The sequence below is a fragment of the Quercus robur genome, chromosome 4 (assembly GCF_932294415.1).
Source record: "Quercus robur chromosome 4, dhQueRobu3.1, whole genome shotgun sequence".
NCBI classification, from domain to species: Eukaryota; Viridiplantae; Streptophyta; class Magnoliopsida; order Fagales; family Fagaceae; genus Quercus; species Quercus robur.
Genome location: NC_065537.1, coordinates 45,892,343 through 45,912,240, shown reverse-complemented (window position 1 = coordinate 45,912,240; position 19,898 = coordinate 45,892,343). Strand labels below are relative to the sequence as shown.

The following is a 19,898-nucleotide window of genomic DNA, read 5'->3' as shown; positions in this document are numbered from 1 at the left end:
TTGTGGGTTCTAATAGCTTGGAATTAGTAGTCAAGCCAAGAGTCTGATAGGGTTAGGTTTAGTTGGCTACATATATTGATGTTACAGTATTCATTCAATGGACAGAACAAGTTGTATGAGAATATTGTAGCAAGTATGCTTTGAAGTTTACGTGATGCAACCCTTCTTCTATGAGGTGTGATGCCAAGGACACCCTAAGCTTGATGCTTAGGAAAACTAGCTTTGATACCTAGAAGCTTTTCTCTTTAATTTTCAGCAACTTGAAAGTTTAAACCTTGTAACCAGACCTCGATTCCTCGCTCTTAGAACCCTGAACTTTATAGATTATAGTTAAAAGCCTAGCACAGTCCACCTTTTATTAGCCTCCAAGCTCACAAAACTAGATCTAGTAGAGTTCTGATTTACTGTTTGCTGCCCCATATCAGATCTGATCTTTAATAAATCACCTATTTTGAGCTTCAGAGCATACTCGTTATGTTACTCTGTAAGTAAAGCTTAATCTAATCTCTCTCTTTTTTTTTTCCACTTTAAAACCCTAATCCTAGGTCTTCCTCAACACTACAACAAATGCTTTCCAGAAACTCCTACATTAGATTTGGTATCACCACCTCTGTCCCACGTCAATCTTACCAAGCTGCATATAATGACTGGTTTGGTGACTTTGGTCAAGCATTATGAAAAATGGCTAAAATGTCACATTTTTGTTTGTAATTGGGGTTGGAATACACCTACACGTGCATAGAAAGAAAAAAGGAAAGTTTTTTTTTTTTTTTTTTTTTGATAAGTAAGAAAGATATATATTCAAGAAGCTACCTCATGAAAACATAAGGCAGAATAGAGAATACAGAGAAGGAAACAAACAAAAAGAGAGAAGAAAAAGAAAAAACAAGAAAACAAACGGAAACAACAAAGAACTAATTACAAAGAAGAGAACTAAGGAACATAGGGATAGAATCACTAGAGGTGAGTCCCCAAGCCCTAGACTAATAAAAAAGAGAGCCACTAAAATAAGCGAGCAACTGGTCATTGGATTTGTCCCTGTCCTTAAAAGTACGCCAATTTCGTTCCCTCCAAATACACCACATTAGGCACAACGGAGCTAGATTCCAAACGCTAGAAGAGTGCTTTCCAAACTAATTCCACCAACCGAAAAGCGTAGCTGCAACCGATCTTGGCAAGACCCAAGAAATCCCAAAAGATCTAAAAACCAAGCTCCACAACTGATAAGCTTTTTCACAATGGAGAAGCAAATGATTCACCGTCTCCCCATTACAACGGCACAAAATGCACCAACCAACAAAATCGAAGCCTCTACACCGCAGAATATCCCCTGTAAGAATCTTCTCCCAAGTTGCAGTCCAAACAAAGAAAGAGGCATGCGTAGGAGCCTTAGCCTTCCAAATACCTTTCCAAGGAAAGATAATAGGCAGGGAACTTTGGAGCTTATCGTAGAACGAGTGGATGTCAAAAACCCCCTTCTTCGACAATTTCCAAATCATGCGGTCTCCTTGCTCAGAATGAGGTAAATTAGAACCCAGGGTTTGAAGGAATTCATCCACAACACCCGTCTCCCAGTCATTTGGATTTCTAAGTAAAAGAACCTTCCAGTTTCTCCAAGCCTCGGTCCCCAGCCGTTCGAGAGACGAGGCCACAGATGCCTCTCTATTAGTAGCAATCCCATACACTACCGGGAAGGATAGATGGAGTGGTGAGTCCCCACACCACTGGTCCGTCCAAAACTTCACTCTATCCCCTACCCCTACCTCAAACCGAATGTGTTTGCTAAACACCTCCCAACCTTTTCGGATACTTCTCCATAAACCACACCCATGAACACCCCTGCCCAGTTTGGAAGACCAACCCCCCCACTCTTCCCCAAACTTCAAAGCTACCACCCTCCTCCAAAGACGAGTTTCCTCAACCCCAAACCGCCATAACCATTTTCCTAGTAAAGCTTTATTAAACGTAGTTAACTTCCTTATTCCCAAACCACCATTAGCCTTAGGAGCACACACCTTATCCCACCCCACCAAATGAACCTTCGAATCCCCCCACAAGAAGTCCCTCTGAATCTTCTCAATCTTATTAGCCACATGCGAAGGGATGGTAAAAAGGGATAAATAGTAGGTAGGAAGGTTAGAAAGCGTACTCTTAAGCAGCGTCAATCTACCACCTTTTGACAAATACAACTTCTTCCACTCGGCCAATTTCCAATTAATTTTTCCAAGATAGGATTCCAAATAGAAGGGGACTTATGGGAAGCCCCCAACGGCATACCAAGATAGGTCATAGGCAAAGACCCAATCCGACAGCCCAGAATCTCTGCCAAGGCATGAATATTGTTAACCTCCCCTATAGGAACCAACTCGCTCTTCAAGACATTAACCTTCAAACCTGTCACAGCCTGGAAACAAAGGAGAAGCATCCGCACATGAAGGATCTGCTCCACATCCGCATCACAGAATAGAATAGTATCATCCGCAAACAGAAGATGCGAGACACATTCCCCTACACCTCGTCTGCCTACAGCTTGAAAAGCCTTGATCAAGCCAGCACCTTCAACTCTTTTCAACATCCTACTTAAGACCTCCATCATAACCAAAAACAACATTGGAGATAGCGGGTCTCCTTGTCTTAGGCCTCTCGTGCTCCCAAAAAAATCAGCTGGCGCCCCATTAATCAAAATAGAAAACTGGACAATTGAGGACTATAGGAGAGATGAGTTGAACATGAACTAGGGTTCTTGGCCATCACACATCAATCAAGTAGCTGGTTTTCCCATGTTTTCTTCATTCATTTCTTTAAGATTATGTAAATCCATAACTTTTACAGATGATGGCCAACCAAACTTGGCGTCCATGTTTTGTCAACATCAACATACTGCCTTCTGACCACAGAACTGATAAATCTAACCCTACCTTGACACATGAGTTACACAAAACTAAATTCAGAAGCAAAAATATTGCAGATATATCCTTATACTTAAATACCTAGAGGTTCTACCTTATTTTTGAACCAAAATTTATTACAATAGTTTGTATTTACTTGAGAAGTGCTAAGAACTTCCAACCTTGAAATCAAAATTGATTTGATGATCTACCATTCTGCAGTTTCTGCTTTTCTTAATTCGCAGAGAGAGAGAGAGAGAGAGAGAGAGAGAGAGAGAGAATACATGGTTTTTGAAGGTATGCCAATGTTTAATATCCACTTTGCTTTGCATGTGTTTTTTATGGGGGGGCAGAAGTGCCATGGCATCTAGGTTTATTGGGGTTCTTATTTTTGTGAGGGGCAGAAGTGCCATGTCCTCCTTTTCTTTTTTTGTACGTGGGCTAAAAACAATAATGTAGCCTAAGTAAAAAAAAAAAAAGTCTGTCAGTAATTTTAGGACTAATGCTCCACGGTTGTCTATCAACTCATGCTTGTTATTTTAATCAATTCCATTGTTAGCAATAAGTTAAAGCTTGAGTTGGGTTTCAACCTTATTGGTTGACATATGACTTCCCACCTGAAGTCAGGGAAAAGCTTAAACATCAGTGGGGATCAGACTGGAAGGGTCAAGCACATAAGTGGTGAGCAAATGATACAGCCATACATTGTTAGATGTGGTATATATGGTGAAAGGCTGCAACTGAGTCTAGATTAGGTCAGATTCAGTTTAGGGAATTAACCAAGCTGAGGATTAGTTTATCAAACCCAGGACAACTGAAATATCAACTTGTAACCATTGGATGTATTCAACCTAACATAACCTAATCTAGGGTACAAAATTACATATTTTTTTGGTTGGGGGCACGTAGAATATAGTAATTTGGATACGCAAGTAATTTTAGAATTAAATTTATCTCCATAGATGTACATGCCTGTGAGTGTAAATTTGTATTTAACTTCTGTGAAAGCAATAGAGATGAATCTAAGGAAGTCTCATCTAAAGAGAAGAAAGCTAAGAGGAAAGTCACTGCAGAAGCTACTGCTACTACTGCAGAAACAGAGGATAAGAAGAAGAAACAATTTACAGAGCTACAGGCCATTTAGTATTTTGTTGTAAAACTACTTGCAAACCCTTTCAGGTTTCTTCTTAAATTCACTGGGAAGGATGAAGAAATCAATCTGTTGGGTGATGGGACTGAGAAAGCTGAGTTTGGCAAGTGGTCATGGATATCTCCAGAACAAATAGTTGAGCTTGTGGGTAGATAGTATCTTCTTTTAAATGGCTAGAATTGGTATTTTGGGGTCTTGTTGGTTTACTTACATGGTCTTTTTTCCATTCTGTGCAGGCAGTGGATTTTAATAAGCCTGTTTACAGGGAAGTTATGACAGTTTTTGCTCCATATCTTCAGTAAACTTAAGTTATAGCATTCACTATTTGGTTGCTTCCAGATGGGCAGTCCTTCAATTAACCGAATGAGATGATTCAAAATAGGAAAATGACTCAATGAGCCATGGTTGACTGAGATATGCATACTGGATATCAGCTTGCAAGTCCAAGTCCTTGTAATGACAACATGTTGCTATGTTAATTGAAAATATATAAATTAATAAATTCAATAGTTTTTAAATATTTTTTCTTAAAGTAAAATTTAACAGATTACATATTCTGTTAATTAACAGCTTAGGGCCTTAGGCTATTGAGATAAGTTATAATTTTTAAAAATTCAACTTTCAATGCAAATTATCAAGAATCCATTCAGATGATTTTACCTGTGGGTTTTATCTATGATTTTATGGTTAGCTACAAAGGTAATAGTTTACCTTCGAAATCTTGTCTGAGTTGATTGTTTATTTACGTAATTTACCCCAAGCCAATAAATAAATAGTTAAATACTAAAGAACCTGCCGAATCATTGGCCAATCCTAGGGCAATTCAAACTTCCGTCTTTCCTCAATTGATGCATTCTGTTATGTCTTTGGCTAAGTGATTTCTCTTTAATATATGCAATGCTATTGAATCTAGGTCCTCTTGTTATAAGAGGAGTGGAAGTACCGACACTGCACATGCCTTTTAAAGAAGTTGAGGGCAACAGCCCATACCAACACCTTCACTATCCATGGTGTCCAAACTCCAAACATATATATATATATATATATATATATATATATAACCTAAATCCACACAATACTTGACCTCCTTTAGGTGTACGAAGATTATTTTAGCCAATAAGACTTGCAAGTTGTAATCCATAATTCCATAGTATCTCATCATTAAAGGAATAAGTCTGTTGAGGACCAAAATTTCACAAGAAAGCCAATTTCATGAAAAGTAAAGGAAGACCATGGGTCTTAATAAAAGAAGGCCCAATTCATGAAGCTAAGAATCAATATTAAGGCTCTATGTATGTTCAGATTTCCAGCAAAAAGGCCATTAAAAATCTAGCAAAATCCAGTGAAAGAACTGGGCCGGGATATCCAGAGGCTGCTAAAGGCTCGAGATCCTTGGGACGTGCAGCACAGCTAACGTGAGATTGAGACAGTTCAAGAAGGGTACCACGAAATACAAGAAATGAAAAACAAATATATCTTTCTCAAGCACTCAGTAGTGTAGCAAAGAACCAGAAAGCTTGGAGAATGACAATTCATGAACAAAAGACTGGTACCTCGAGAAACCCAGAATGAAGAACTATAAAGGGAAGTGGCTGGGAAAACCTTCAACCCAACAGGAATGGATTCTGCTCACTTAGGAAAAATGACAGCAAGAAGGATGGCCAAAAAGCCAAGTCTAAAAGGTAAAAAGCCTTAAAAGAAGAGAGGGTGAAGGTTAGCTCTCCAAGGACACCCCGGAATAGAAAGTTAGCAAGTGACTTTTAGGAAAACAAGACTAAAAGAAGAAAACTATGAGAAACAGAGAAATAATCAGCTGTCAAAATGGCTAGCATAACAGGGGCTCTGGTATCCAGTGAGCTAAAAGGGGGAATCAGTGGTATCCTAAACCCTAAAATGACACTATAAAAGGAGAAGACAGCCAACATTGAAAGGGGATTCAGCAATAGGGAATCAGAACAAGAATCGTTGAGAAAACTCTGTTAAAAACTCAAAGAAAGTAGAAAAATAGCGCTCGGTATCTCATAACAGCCACTATAGAATATAAACTTAGATTCAAAGGGATTCAAATTTTGCAAGCCTTAGAGGCTTAGATAACCATCTAAGTCTGTAATTTTTGAGCTTATTTGTACCTTGTAACACATCTTAATAAGCACATTGTAATTCACAATTAAGAAAAATAATAAAATATTTCATACTGATTTAAGGATCCTTAACAGTTATTTCGTGTGTTTCTTTATTACATTGTTTTCCTTTGCTGTTTTCTTGTTGTTCAATACATATATTCTTGCTTGCTAGTTTTCCTTTTACTTAGCCAAAAGCTGAGTCTTTTTATTGGAGTCCTCACTTCAACTTGGGCCTTGGACACATTTAGCCTCCAAAGAAACATATGCCAAAACATGCACACATCAGATATCACTCTCTCCCACAAAAATCCTTCTCACCTAACTAGCTTGGAAGGCAATGCCCATGCAAAGCCACTTGGACTTGAGTTCCAAATTCCCCAAGTCTTGTGCAAAAGCACTAAGTCTGTGAGAATTTGAGCTAGGATCCTCGTGGCTGAATCATTCTCATGAAATTCATTTGCATATATGTATATGTATTAAAATATATATCCTAATCTAAGAAACTAACAATTATTTGAAGATATGTGTGTTGTATAGTTTGTTCTTATGTAGGACCTAGAGAGGTAAGGGAAAGGACAAAACTCCATTGCATAATAAGCATGAAGAAAGATCGTGTAGTTCAGAGAATCAGCATTCTGGGTTCTTACAGGCCTAGTACCTTGGGAACCATGACAGTACGCCTCGGAATACCACGACAGTACGCCCGGGGTACCAAGTGAATGAACTTTTTTAAATGTTTACACAATAAAAGATAAGTCTCAAATACTCTATTTCAATCTGTTTCTCATTGTGAATATTATGAATAATTATTTTACTTATTTTGTAAGAGTAAATGGTCATTTTGTGACACTAAAACACTTATAATGATATTTTTTATTGCTTAGGAGGAATCGCATTTTGCCTTGAGGAGATTTATGTGACTTGCGCACAACTTGGTTCATAATCAACCCCCATTTAGCTGCGGTGAACCAAGCCCAGTCCACCAAAACAACAAATAAAGGGCCCAGGATCCTTGTTTCTACTTGGGCCTGTGTGCTAAGAAAAAAAGCACCCACACAAAGTCATAATATTTCACACTTTTCTTTCCTCAGTTTTCCCTTTTTTCTTTTTCTTGGAAGGTGTCTACCTCCATGTCAAATTCCGTCCATTCATTTCTATTTACCCAAGAAACCGGATTGAATAATTATATTAACCAACTACTTCAGCAATCTACAAGGGCCATCTTGATTACAAGCTCAGTTGCTAGACAAAACAAGTTCAATAGAGAAAACAATAAAAAGCATACAATCTCCAACTTAAAGAATCATGACTCTTTTAACCAAAGTGGGTTTTTGTGACCCCCTTCCCCCTTCCCATACAGGCTGTCCACCTGCATCAAGTTGGTTCCATCATTTTTATTTTATTTATTTATGTTTACTGTGCATTTTCTTTTTCAAAATTGAGTGTCTATTGGCTCCGCAGTACTAGTGCATATATGTTTATAAGAAGGACTTTAGTCATTCATTTTAGTCAACTCTTTCATTCTCATTTTCTTGCATAGGAGTTCTCCAAAGAGAGGAAGCACATTTTCGTAATTGGATTGCTATGATTCTTCTGTGTATAGTAGATTATTGCATTTTGGAAGTTTGAACCTTGAGTCTCCTCCTTAAAAGGCTTGGAGAGGTACCATCTTCCTGTCCCTTGGATGGTTTCTTGATTTTTTTGGTTGGTTCACAACAGTAGTGTTAGTGGTAGGCCTAATCATTAAAAAAAAAAAATTTGTTAAAAAGTAGTGAAAAGTTACCTTTAACATTTTTTTTTACTAACTTTTATTTAAAACTGTATCCTCTTTTTTTTTTTTTTTTTTTTTTTTATTTATATAATTTGATAGTTACAACAGGAGAGTGAGGATTTAAATTTTGGATGCTATGGTCAGTTAAGTTACAAAACTTTTGATTTTAAGTCTTGGCTAAATTGCAAACTACACCTCTAAAATTTGGGAGTGTTTAGATTTTACACTCTGAAATTTCAGAATTTAAATTTTACCCTTGTAAGTGGTTAGTTTCTGAATGTTCACTGGGTTTGGAAAACACTAGTGAATGTTTAGACCTCCAATTACAAAATTACCAACACAAGCTTATATTCAAACAATTGATGTGCGGAATGATAAATATAAGCAATACCCAAATTGGCAAAACACTCTAAACCATAATTAATTATAAACACAATAGCAATTAAAAGGAAAAGAGTAGGGAAGAGAGAAGTAAACACAAAGATAACACCGGTACCTGTTATTGAAGAGGAAACTGAAGAACTTGGCGAAAAACCTTTCCACCGTCCTCCAAGCGGTCAAATGATCCACTAGAAAATTAGTTGGGATACATGAATAGCAATAGATCATCCAAGCCTAATCTACCTGATGTACCTAAGCCCTCCAAGTTTCTTGCTTCAACAAGGTTAAGCTTAACCATGTCTTCTCTAGCTTTCTGGATCTCGCAATAAGCCCACTGTATCCGCCATCCTTGGCATCTTCCAATACTTCCCAAGCTCCAAAAACACTTTCAACACTTTGAATGGGTGTGGGTAGTGTTTGGGTACAAATCTCCTTTCAATGGGTATAACAATGAGAGAGGGAAGGAGAAGAGACTATAAAGATTTCTCTTTAAGAATGAGTAGCTCTCTCTCTAATAAGTTGAGTGTTTTGTAGAAACCTCTCTTAGGGTTTTTCTCTCAATAGGCTATGTCCAATTTTTGTGGGTAATGAGGTTATATATAGTATGAGTGATGAGAATATGAAAAGTCACAATTTTCAGTAAAAATAGGGGAACCTCACGGGTCACTCGCGACTGGTGCAAGTTGCGAATCCAAGTCGCAAGTTAACCTCTTGGATAGTCTGTACTGAGCTGGACACCTAGCCTGACTGTTCACCTTCCTGCATGTGCTTCTCATGTGACCTTCAGCTGTCTTGATCAAATCTTCACCATTTAATACTAAACTCAATACAAATAAATCCCGCAAAAATACAAGGAAATAAATTTATGCAATTACAACACTTTTTATCATGGAATAAGCCAACACTAATGTTATGAAAAAAATCATAACTCAACAGTTTCTTAGGCAACCAAATTGAACCTATCAAGGTGACGGGTAGAGCAAACAATGCTGACAAATAGCCCATCACCAACATCAACCGGTGGCCTTTTAGGCAGTTGGTGGGCTCAACGTGTGGTGTGAGGAGACTGCCTTAGAATAGAATAATGGCACTAAGTATTATGGAATGTTTAGGTAATGGGATTTATGGTGGGATTGGAATTGGCAAAGTTTCAAGGCAGGTAAGAAGCCACGTTATCCTTTCTACCTTTCAAGGATAGAGCAAATTTTCCATTTAATCATTATTTTAGCAATTATTTCATTAGTTGGCATATTTTCGAAAGATTTTAGCAAATTAGTATCTCAAGCCTTTGAGACTCAAATGAAGAAGCTCGAGCCTTTGAGACTCGAGTTCCATAGAGCGTGTATAGAGAAAAAGACCTGCGGCAGGAACAAACCTAGCACGCACAAACCTAGATCTTTCTTCAGCTAAACTCGAGTATCACGTGGATTTTTTTCATCCACAACTTTGAACTTGAGGCTTAGAGACTTGAGTTCCTTCACTAACTCGAGTTTCAGAGCCTCGAGATGCTAGTTTGCAAACTTGAAAACTAATTAAATAGTTGTTAAAATAATGCTAAATGCCAAATTTCCTCTAAAAGGATATCTCTTTAAATCTTCTCAAAAAATAAAAATAAAAGCTTCTTAGTGTATTGTTTGAGGTGGTAAGTGGCTGCCTTATTCATTTTGGGATGACATGTGGTGCAGTGACGTTCCTCTTTGAGTGTCTTTCCCCATGTTGTATAGGATTGCTCAGAGGAAGGATGCAATTTATTGATTGGACAGAATGGGTTTATTCATTGGGATATTCATTTTACTCATTCTATCCAGGATTAGAAGTTGGAGAGTTTACAATCTTTCTTTGCTTTATTGTATTCTACTAATATTGATCGGAATGGGGTTGATAAAATGGTGTGGAAGCTTGCAAAGAATGGATCTTTCAAAGTTAAAATCTTATTATAGAACCCTAATGACCAGAGGAAGTCATGCCTTCCCTTGGAAAAGTATTTGGAGGTTGACAGGCTAGGGGAAAGATTCTCACTTTGGATAATTTAAGGAGGAATATTTACTTTGTCAACAAATGTTGCATGAGAATAGTTGGGAATCATTGGGTCACTTGCTCCTTCGTTACTCTTATGCATATAATTTGTGGACATTTGTGTTTAGTGTGCGTTTGTTTGCACTTTTAGGAGCTGAAAACGCGCATATTAGAAAAAGCTGAAGAAAAATTGCGTTTGGCTCAGCCCAAAACGCAACTTTTTGATAAAAGCTGCGTTTTGGAATCAGACAAAAAAGCGTCCAAAACACGCAAAATTTATGGACCTCCTGAGGTCCATAAATCAAAACGTGAATTGGACGTTTTGATATATCTGTTGGGCTCACAAGAAATTACCAAATTACCTTCTATTAAACAAAAAATCTAAAATCAAAACAACAACAACAGCAGATCAAGAACAGAAAAAAAAAAAAAAAAATTAGAACAACAACTCTTTCGGATCAACAGCAGATCAACAACAACAACAAGAAAATTAGAACAACAGCAGATCAAGACCCTCTGGCAGATCAAGAAGACTGACGAAAAAAAGGGGGGGGGGGGGAAAGGATGGATCACCTGCCGATCTGTGATCAAACAAGACTATACTTGAAGAATGGGATACAGATTTACCGACCCGGCATCTCTTTCGTTCAATAATGCCTTCGCTTCAAAAGATCAAGAAAAAAAAATAGAAAAAGAAGAAGGATGAGTTCTGGAGTTGGTTCCAATCATCCAATCTTCCGGATCCAAGCACTTAAGGATACTTTCTGGAGTTGGATGAGTTGGGTGAGTTTGGTTCAGCTCACTGTGGAACGAACGAAGGAAAAAAAAAATCTGGAAAGAAAAGGACTGAGGAAAAAAAATTCCTTCATTCGTTTTGAAGTGGTAAGAGGGGGAAAAAAAAGAAGAAGAAGAAGAAGGAGAGCTGTCTGTGGAATATTCTGGACTGAAGTGCTAAGAGGAAAAAAAAAAAAAAAGGAGAGCTGTGGAATGTTCTAGACTGAAGTGCTGGTATGGTAGGGAATAAAAGAGGAAAGAAGGAAAAAAGAAAAGAAAAGAGTGTGGGTACGTGTGTGGAGGAGAAAAAAAGAGGAAAAAAAGAAAAAGAAAAAAAAGGAAGGAGAGCCCACGTGTGTGGAGAGAAAAAAAGAGAAAAAAAAAGAAATTATATCACAATATTTTCACAATAAATCTTAAGGTAGGTTATTATTAGCTAATATTGGTGTGAAAAAAATAATTTTTTAGAAAGAGAAAAAAATAATTTTAATAGTATGTTAAAATTAAAATTAGTATCAATTTTTATCACAATATTTTCACAATACTTTCATAATAAATCTTAAGTGGTAGGTTATTATTAGATAATATTGGTGAGAAAAAAATAATTTTTTTAGAAAGAGAAAAATTGATTTAAGTATGATGAAGTAATTGATTTAAGTATGAAACAAACTCACATAAAAAAAAAAAAATGAAATAAATTCCCTTATATATACATTGTCCTTTTTGGTAATTTATCCCTCAAACTGCCACTTTTATAAGTGCTAGCCAAACACTCAGCTTTTTCATTATGTTTTTTAATAGTTTTTACCAAACACTTAGCTTTTTTAAACTCCACTTTTTCGTTATGCATTTTTAACAAAACTCCACTTTTTCATTATGCACTTTTACAAAAAGCTAAACCAAACTCACCCTTAGCCTCTTTGGGGTTTCTTGAGTGATGCCTAAGCAAGTGGTGGATCTACTAGCTTGTTGGAATAGAGGGGTGGGTGGCAGGTGTTGGGCAGCAGTTATTTGGGAGCAATTCCCCAATGCATCTTGTGGACTATTTTGTGAGAACAGAATCATAGAACTTTCAATGGGGAGGGACATTCCATCATTGGACTGAAACAGTTTTTCTTGCTTACTGTTTGATTGGATGAGTGCAATGAGTGGTCCTTATATCCCTTTTTTTAGGAATTTTTAGATTTGTGTTCTTTTACTTAATGTTTTGTTTCCTTTGGTACATGTCCTGTGTACCATAGGAACAGTTTGTGTACTTCTCTTCGATTAATAGAGTTCTTTTACCTATCCAGAAAAAAAAAAAAAAAAAAAAAAAAATCTTCTCAGTGTTTATATCTTTACAACTCTAGGCTGTCAGGTGTGACCAGTATTTAGGTGGTATGGTTTAGCTGAAGTTTGCAAAAAAATTTTCCTTGGATCATTGCTGCTTAGTTTTGAGTGCACAAATATTGATGCTTTTAGATGTGGAATAGTTTCATTATTTTTTTTAAAAATGGAACTCTTTATTTTAAAAAAGGGTAAGATAAGGAAAAAGGTATAGTACTTTGGTTCCACAAGCCAATGCAACGCAAAACATTTTGGCAATATTAGGTGCAGATCACCTTGAACTTTGAATACCAAATTCCCTATCTCTGTGATGGTTGACCCATCAAATTTCAAATTCCAACTGTGGAAGGGCTCTTAGTTGCTTTGGCATAGGGTGACAAATCCGTCTTATTGATTTCTCTTGGTTTTTCTTAATCCAAAAAATAAAATAAAAATAAAAGAAACAAAAGGATTCTGGGTTGATTTGGTGCAGCCAGCAAATCAGATTTGTTCGGCAAGGAATTATGAAGGAAAGGAGGATAATGATATAAAGGCCTACACAAATCACATCTAGTTTATTTTAGCAATCAAATTTTCGAAAAAACCAATCACACTCAGAGGAATTAAAAAAAAAAAAAAAAACTGGTGGAAATTCTTTGCAATGTTTTCTGAAAAGTTGATTTCTTACCTATCTTTCATCAGGCTAGGATTTATGGTTTATAAACTAAAGAAAATTTGAAACCACTAAAGGCCATCTAGGTTATGGATTCATTCTTTCATGGAAGCATGACTTATGTTTATCTTTAAAATAAAATATAGAGTTTCATAAGAATTATAAAAAAGAAGTAGAACAAAGAGGAGAGAAGATAGAGCAAGGAAACCATCTTCTTACTCAAAATTCCATTAACCTTACTTGAGAAACTACCTAATAGGATTCTTCCGGGTTACTAGGACTCTGAATTTAGAGCATCTAATAAAATTATATGTAAGCCAGAAAAGGGGGAAAAACAACTAGGACTCCGTGATAACAATTTGAGAATTGTAGACCATGCTCAGCTAAGTTCGTATTTGGGAAATCTAAGTTTGTTTATCAGTTGAAGGTTGTGTATATATTAGGATTATTAAAACTGATCCACTTTGCAATTCCCATGTTGTTTTCTTGGTCCTTCATTGGCATTGTAATTATATCATTATTATTAGGGAACTGCTGTACCTAATATTTACAATTTTCTTCTAATGGATTTGGATTATTCACAGAGATGATTTCTAGATAATTGACATATGTATGCATTGTTATTTTCCCTCATTGATCTAATCCCATATGAAATATGCACTATAAGATATATGGTGTAGAATTGGATGTACACATAACATTGGAGAAAGTAATAATATAAGGACATGTTAGTTAAGGAAGTGATAAAGAAATATGATTTTGGATATTATAGAATGATGGAGATGAAGATCCCTAGTGGACTCCATAATTTTGAGTACCCACACAACCATGTTATTTTTAAGTTGAAGTATCAAGATGTTCAACAAGTACTCTTTTGTTTTGTTTAGGGATACTCATTCTTTAGTTCTAGAAGAAAGCCTCCGAAAATTGGGAGTTGAAAAACTTAGCAAAGAGGATGTTCAGAAGATGCAATGGGAGGTTTTGGAGGCCAAAATCGGGAATTGGATTCATTTCATACGTATTGCTGTAAGTACTTGTCTGGAATTTGAACAAATTTGGCAATTTTCATGTTTTGAATATATGGCTATGCATGAACAGGTCAAACTGCTTTATGTTGGAGAGCGGATAGTTTGTGATCAAATATTTGAAGGCTTTAATTCTCTTAGGGATAAGTGTTTTGGTGAGGTCATTGCAAGCAATGTTTTAGTGCTACTTAGTTTTGGGGATGCGATTGCCAAGAGCAAGAGATCACCAGAGAAGTTATTTGTACTTTTGGACACTTTTGAGATAATGCGGGAGCTTCACTTAGAGGTATAGTTGATATTATTAATCCATAGAAACCTGCACTAAGATTGCTGCTTATGACTCATTGGGACTAGGGTAGATGATAAGGCTACTTGGAAAATTCATAGTTATTTCATTTTATTTTGGATGGAGCTGAAAATTTTGTTTCTAAGATTGTTGTTTGAAAAGTCTAGGATCCTTGGAGCTAGTGGTATCCATTCTATCGTATACTTCATAGAATCCCTCTCATTTTGATTGTGATCCATTCATAGTGTCCAAAGAATCCCTCTTTAAAGAAATTTTTTGTACATATCCTGTGTACCTTATATATCCCTATATATCTAACTTTTCAAAGATCATATTTTAGGACATTATAAAATGGGATAGAGAACCAATTAAGAAAAGGATGTAGGGAGTGATATTTTGATAAAATTTCAACTCTTAGAATAAAGAGCTTTGCAACCCTCTCCCCCAATCTGTTGTTCAATATGAGGTGGATAAATTTTGCTTAAAATGTATGTATTTACTAGGTTCTTTAGATTGATGCTTTTCTTTGATTATATAAATTATTCCCAAAAAATTCAAAATGTGTTTCTTTTAATTGAAGAAAGAAATTGACAATTTTTGAGGGGCAGGAGAAGAAGTTAAATTTTGCAGATAGCCTTTTATTCTTTGGTGCTACCTATTAATCTTTTAAAGATATCAATTTAAATATTCTTTAATTTTGAAATCATCCTACAAGCTTCACTTCTATTTCGGTCCTATATAGAATGATATGGTTTCTACATTACCCTAATTCTGGGTATGTGATTATATTCGATGAAATAATTTGCTCTATATATCATTTTATCATGTCTTTCTTACATAATATCTACCTTTTATTTCAGTTGTAAAGGATTTCAAAGTTTAACAGGTTCTTATGCTTAATTAGCAATTGCCCTTTGTATGCAGTCATATTTCAATAGTGCTACAAGCCAACAAATCAGTTTATTAACTTAGGTAACTAAATTTATTTGCAGATTGAAATGATTGTCAAAGGTAAGGCTTGCAGTGAAATAAGAGATTCTGCATTTGGTTTGAGAAAACAGCTTGCTCAGACAGTTCAGGAGACCTTTTGGAAATTTTGAAGCTGTTGAAAAGGATGCAACTAAAACTGTTATCTTGGATGGAACTGTCCATCCTTTGACAAGCTCTGTTATTCCTATAATCCCATTCTTTGTGGCAGGGTAAAATCTAGTTTCATACATTCTACTTTGTTCTAGTTGTTGATGATTGAGCCATTAAAGCCATAGTGACTTCACATGTATCCACCTATTTAAAAAAAAAAAAGTATCTTTATATTAGTATCTTTCATTGTTTAAATCTTTATTTTCTATTCTTATCCTTTTATATTTGTTCTTTTACTTTTAATTTTTTAGCTGTGTCAGACTTTGCTTTCATGTTCTAATTTGTTGGGAGGTGCTGCCCCCTTAAAATAAGGTCGAGAGCTTCTCTCTTATTGACATAACAATTCAATAGAAAGCCTTGTGAGGAATATTTATAGAAGATCCCAAAAAGGATACTTGAAGGGCAAGTTTGGTAGTTGTTCGGGGGCCTTTTTCGGATGCCAAGCCACGTGTGGTCCATTGGAGGGATGACCTTACTAGGCCTGGGTTCTTTTTTGGGGAGTTGCATCCGGAACTCAACATCGGGCCACGTGGTCCAATGGCTACCGGCGTATTTTTTAAGCCTATAAAATCATTAAAGCCAAAGTCTAAGAATAGCGATAATGGTCGAATAAATATGTAATATGCTTTTGATATGATAGCTTTGATTAGTAGTTGTAATAACAATTGAAATAAAGTAGTATTTATTTAGAGTTAAAGTAATCATGTACTCAATGATGTAAGTTTAAAGATTTGGAAGCAAAGTCATTTATCTTTGTATAGTTTGTAGCACAGCTGTGTAGCATCAGTGGACTGATAGGATTCCAACAGAATGCATTTAAATGAGTTTAAGCCTCGGTTAATAGTTGTAATAGTAGTTGGAATAAAGTAATATGTATTTAAATGTGAAGTAATCATATACTTAATAATGTAAATTTAAAGATAAGGAAGCAAAGTCACTTATCTTTGTATGATTTGTAGCCTAACTGTACAACTTCTGTGAGTTGATAATATCCCAGTAGAGTAACTCCAGCAGTAGAGAGGCAGTTTGTCATGATAACTTCAAGATTGAAGGGAGAAAAATGGGTGCAACTGGAGGGAGAGAGAGTATGCCCAGCTGTGTGTAGGGGCTGGTTAAGCTTGCTCCTCTTATCATGCACTTAAATGAGTTTTCCCCTTGACAATGCTCTTTTAGTTGTTGTGAAGTTATGAATAGTGTTGCCTTCCATGAGAAGGGTTTTTGTATGGAGTATTTATGCCTTCTAAGAGAAGGGTTTTATATAAGAAGTAGTTGTGCCTTGTAAAAGAAGGACTTTTGTAAGAAGTAGTTGTGCCTTCTAAGAGAAGGGCTTTGATATGATATCTTGGTGCCTTCTAGGAGAAGGGTTTTAGTAGTAGAAGTTCATGCCTTCCATGAGAAGGACTTTTAGTATGAGTGTTTGGCATATCTTGAGAAGTGTGGAGATGGTAAAAGATATAGATGCTTTGTAAGATATAGCATTTGTAATATGTATGATATATGGAGTATGAGTAATATAGAGGTTAAAGATAATAAAATGTGAAATTATAACCGCTAGAGAAATTGTAGAGATTGCTTTACAAGAGGAAAGGTTTTGTAAGAGAAGAGAATGGAGATGTGTTTAGGTATTTGGAGATAGGAGCAGTAAGATTAGTGTAGAAGAGTATTGACATGTGTTTATGGGTAGCAAAACAATAGAATTTCAGAGTGAGAGAGTATGAGAGTGGGCCTTAGAAGAGTTGTGGTGTGTTACATGTAATGGTGTAATAAGTGTGTATGTAAGAGAAGTGAAGAAAGAGATCTTTAGAGATATAGGCAGCAAGATATATGTATTTTCAGAATATGGAGAGTGAGATAATGAGTATAAGAGAGTAATAGTGTTGTAGTGTGTTTAGCAAAGCTGCTGGGATTTTCTGCTAGAGGAGGTATGAAGGCATTTATGAGCTAAGGACTGAAGAGTTTAGTTCCTAATCTGAAAAAAAAACCCAGAAACTCAATACTTCATTAAGAGCTTCAGAAGATAATTCAAGGGAGAAAGAATAGGGAAGCTTATGAGAGAGTTCTCCTCCATTGGTGTCCCTCCTGAGGTGTTGATGAAAGGTCCCATTTAGCTGAGTTTAAAGGGGTATTCTAGCAAATAATATTAGCCGAAATCTGTCCCAAATAGCAATAAATTTTCAGAGAATCCATCTTAAGATTTGGCCAAAAATGGTATGTTTAGCTTCAAGGTATTCTTGCTATTTCGGGTAAGAGTTGCTGGGGAAAAAGTAACAGAAAAGGAAGGTATTTTGGCAAGAAAAAGTTAGTCTTAATAGTTGGTTTTGGTTTTAGCCAAATGTGGCAAAATTAGTGATATTTAGGCTGCTGGGTCAGCTGTCACAGCTGTTTTGAAAAGGCTGTCCCAGATGTCAGGAAAAGCTGTGACAGCTATCATGAAAAAGCTGTCACAACTATTAGGAAAAGTTGTTTGCTTTGGGCAGAAGCCAATGAGGTTAGATGGGTGATTTCAGATTGCTGGAGAGGACATTAAGCATTTATTGGATGGATTTGGCTGAAAAATGGTCAGATCTTTTTGAAGGGTATCTTGCTATTTTGGGTATAACAGCTGGTTGCTGGGATTTCAGCATTAAATGGTTGATGATATCACTTGCAACCAGGTGTCAAGTGCAGAATGCACTGCTGGGGTTCAGCTGGAAATGTTTCCTTTTCGGGTGTTTGTGTTTTTGGTCCAAGATTCCATTACAACACATTTCTAGCAAGTAATAGAAGGATTGTGTACGGCACCGAGACCCCAAAGCCCATACCGGCATTAAGCCCAAGCCCATACAGATCCTGGGCCCAGGCCCTTACCAGTTTTGGATGCAGGCCCAGCGGAAAGGTCCAGTTACCCTACGCCCTTCTTGAAACGGCCTTAACGTGAAAACAAGTTTTGGGGTCTGAGTTCCAACAGACGATCGGTTTAACTTTCCCGGGCAAGCGAATTGGCCGTGTCCGGGAAAGTCGTGATATGCACAGGAAACTCATGATATGCACGGGAAACTGAGTTGCCGAACATAATCCATCAAGCAGGAACCAAGTTCCAAGGTCATAAATGCTGCACCGCCCTCTCACCTAAACATCCACTTTAACCAGATAATATTGGACCTTTAGTAGCACAAACGGTGGCTGTAATCATAATCTTCCCACTAACCTTGGCTATAAATAGAAGAAATTGGGGAGAAGAAGGGGTTCAGAAAAATTGAGAGAAAACCATCAAGTGAGAAAGAATAAACTAAGTGTTACTTTGAGTCTCTCTGCCGAGAACGACCCATAGTAGGAAATCCTTAAACCCACTACAAATAAATTGTGAGCCCAAGTAATTTTAGGCCCAGAAGTCTCGTACTTGGTTCTTACAATTGGCGCCCACCGTGGGGCACTCCTACGAAGCTGTGGTTCGATTAAGACTCAAACAAGGGAGATGTCTGAAGAGCGTTTAGGAGGGCGTGCTCCGAGCAGTTCTATAGGATCTTCTCGGGGATCGACGTGGAGGGAGAGAAGGTAGAAACGGCGGGAGGATAGGGAGCATCCAAGAGGAGAGGAAAGGTCCAGATTGGGAGAAGGATCGGCCCAGACACATCGGACGATTTCAGGCGTCTCGGCGCATCGGCAATATGATGATAAAGACCGAGAGCTGGAGCGGTTACGCAGGTTGGTAATGGATTTGGAGCTGGAAGCAAGGGATCGGCGCCACGAAAGGAACCGCAACCCCCAACAAAGGAGAAATCGGGGAGAGGAGGGCTCCAGCCGATCTGGTACGCAATAATACCGAGACCGATCACGCTCTCAAGAGTCACATCGGTACTCCCGGGAGGCACGTCATCAACGGGACCGTTCCTGATCGCATGGATATGATGACCGAGGATCAGAGTCGCCGGAGGAGCGGAAGCACCACAACGCCGCAATGGACGCCATGAGCAGAGCCTTGCGGATGGCAGCCCGGTCTCCATTCTCCGATGAGATTGAACGGGCCCCCATGCCAAGCAGATTCACGCGACCACCATTCAATTCCTATGAGGGGAGGACAGACCCCGTGGAGCACGTCAGTCATTACATCCACATGATGTCTTTGCATGCGCATAATGATGCACTGATGTGTAAAGTGTTCCCCTCTAGTCTCGGTTCAACGGCCCTGAGATGGTTCAATGGGTTACAGAAAGGCTCCATACACAGTTTTGCCGAGCTGATACAAGAATTCGGCAGTAGATTTGTGACATGTAGCCGAGTGCAACAGTCGGTTGACGCGTTACTTTCCATGAAGATGAGGGTCGGGGAAACCCTTCGGAGTTATGCCAGCCGATACTGGGAACTCTACAACGAGATTGGTGGAGGG

At 37.4% G+C, this 19,898-nt stretch overlaps 1 protein-coding gene across 1 annotated transcript; it reads left to right on the top strand.

Annotated features, from left to right (window-relative positions):
* Window positions 1-3,465: 3,465 nt before the first annotated feature.
* LOC126722268 (nudix hydrolase 26, chloroplastic-like) lies at window positions 3,466-4,439 on the top strand (the record flags this gene model as incomplete). Its single annotated transcript, XM_050425428.1, has 3 exons — window positions 3,466-3,569; window positions 4,068-4,182; window positions 4,275-4,439. Coding segments are annotated over 3 exons (285 nt in total), but the record flags the coding sequence as incomplete, so codon positions are not given.
* Between the last annotated feature and the right edge of the window lie 15,459 nt (window positions 4,440-19,898).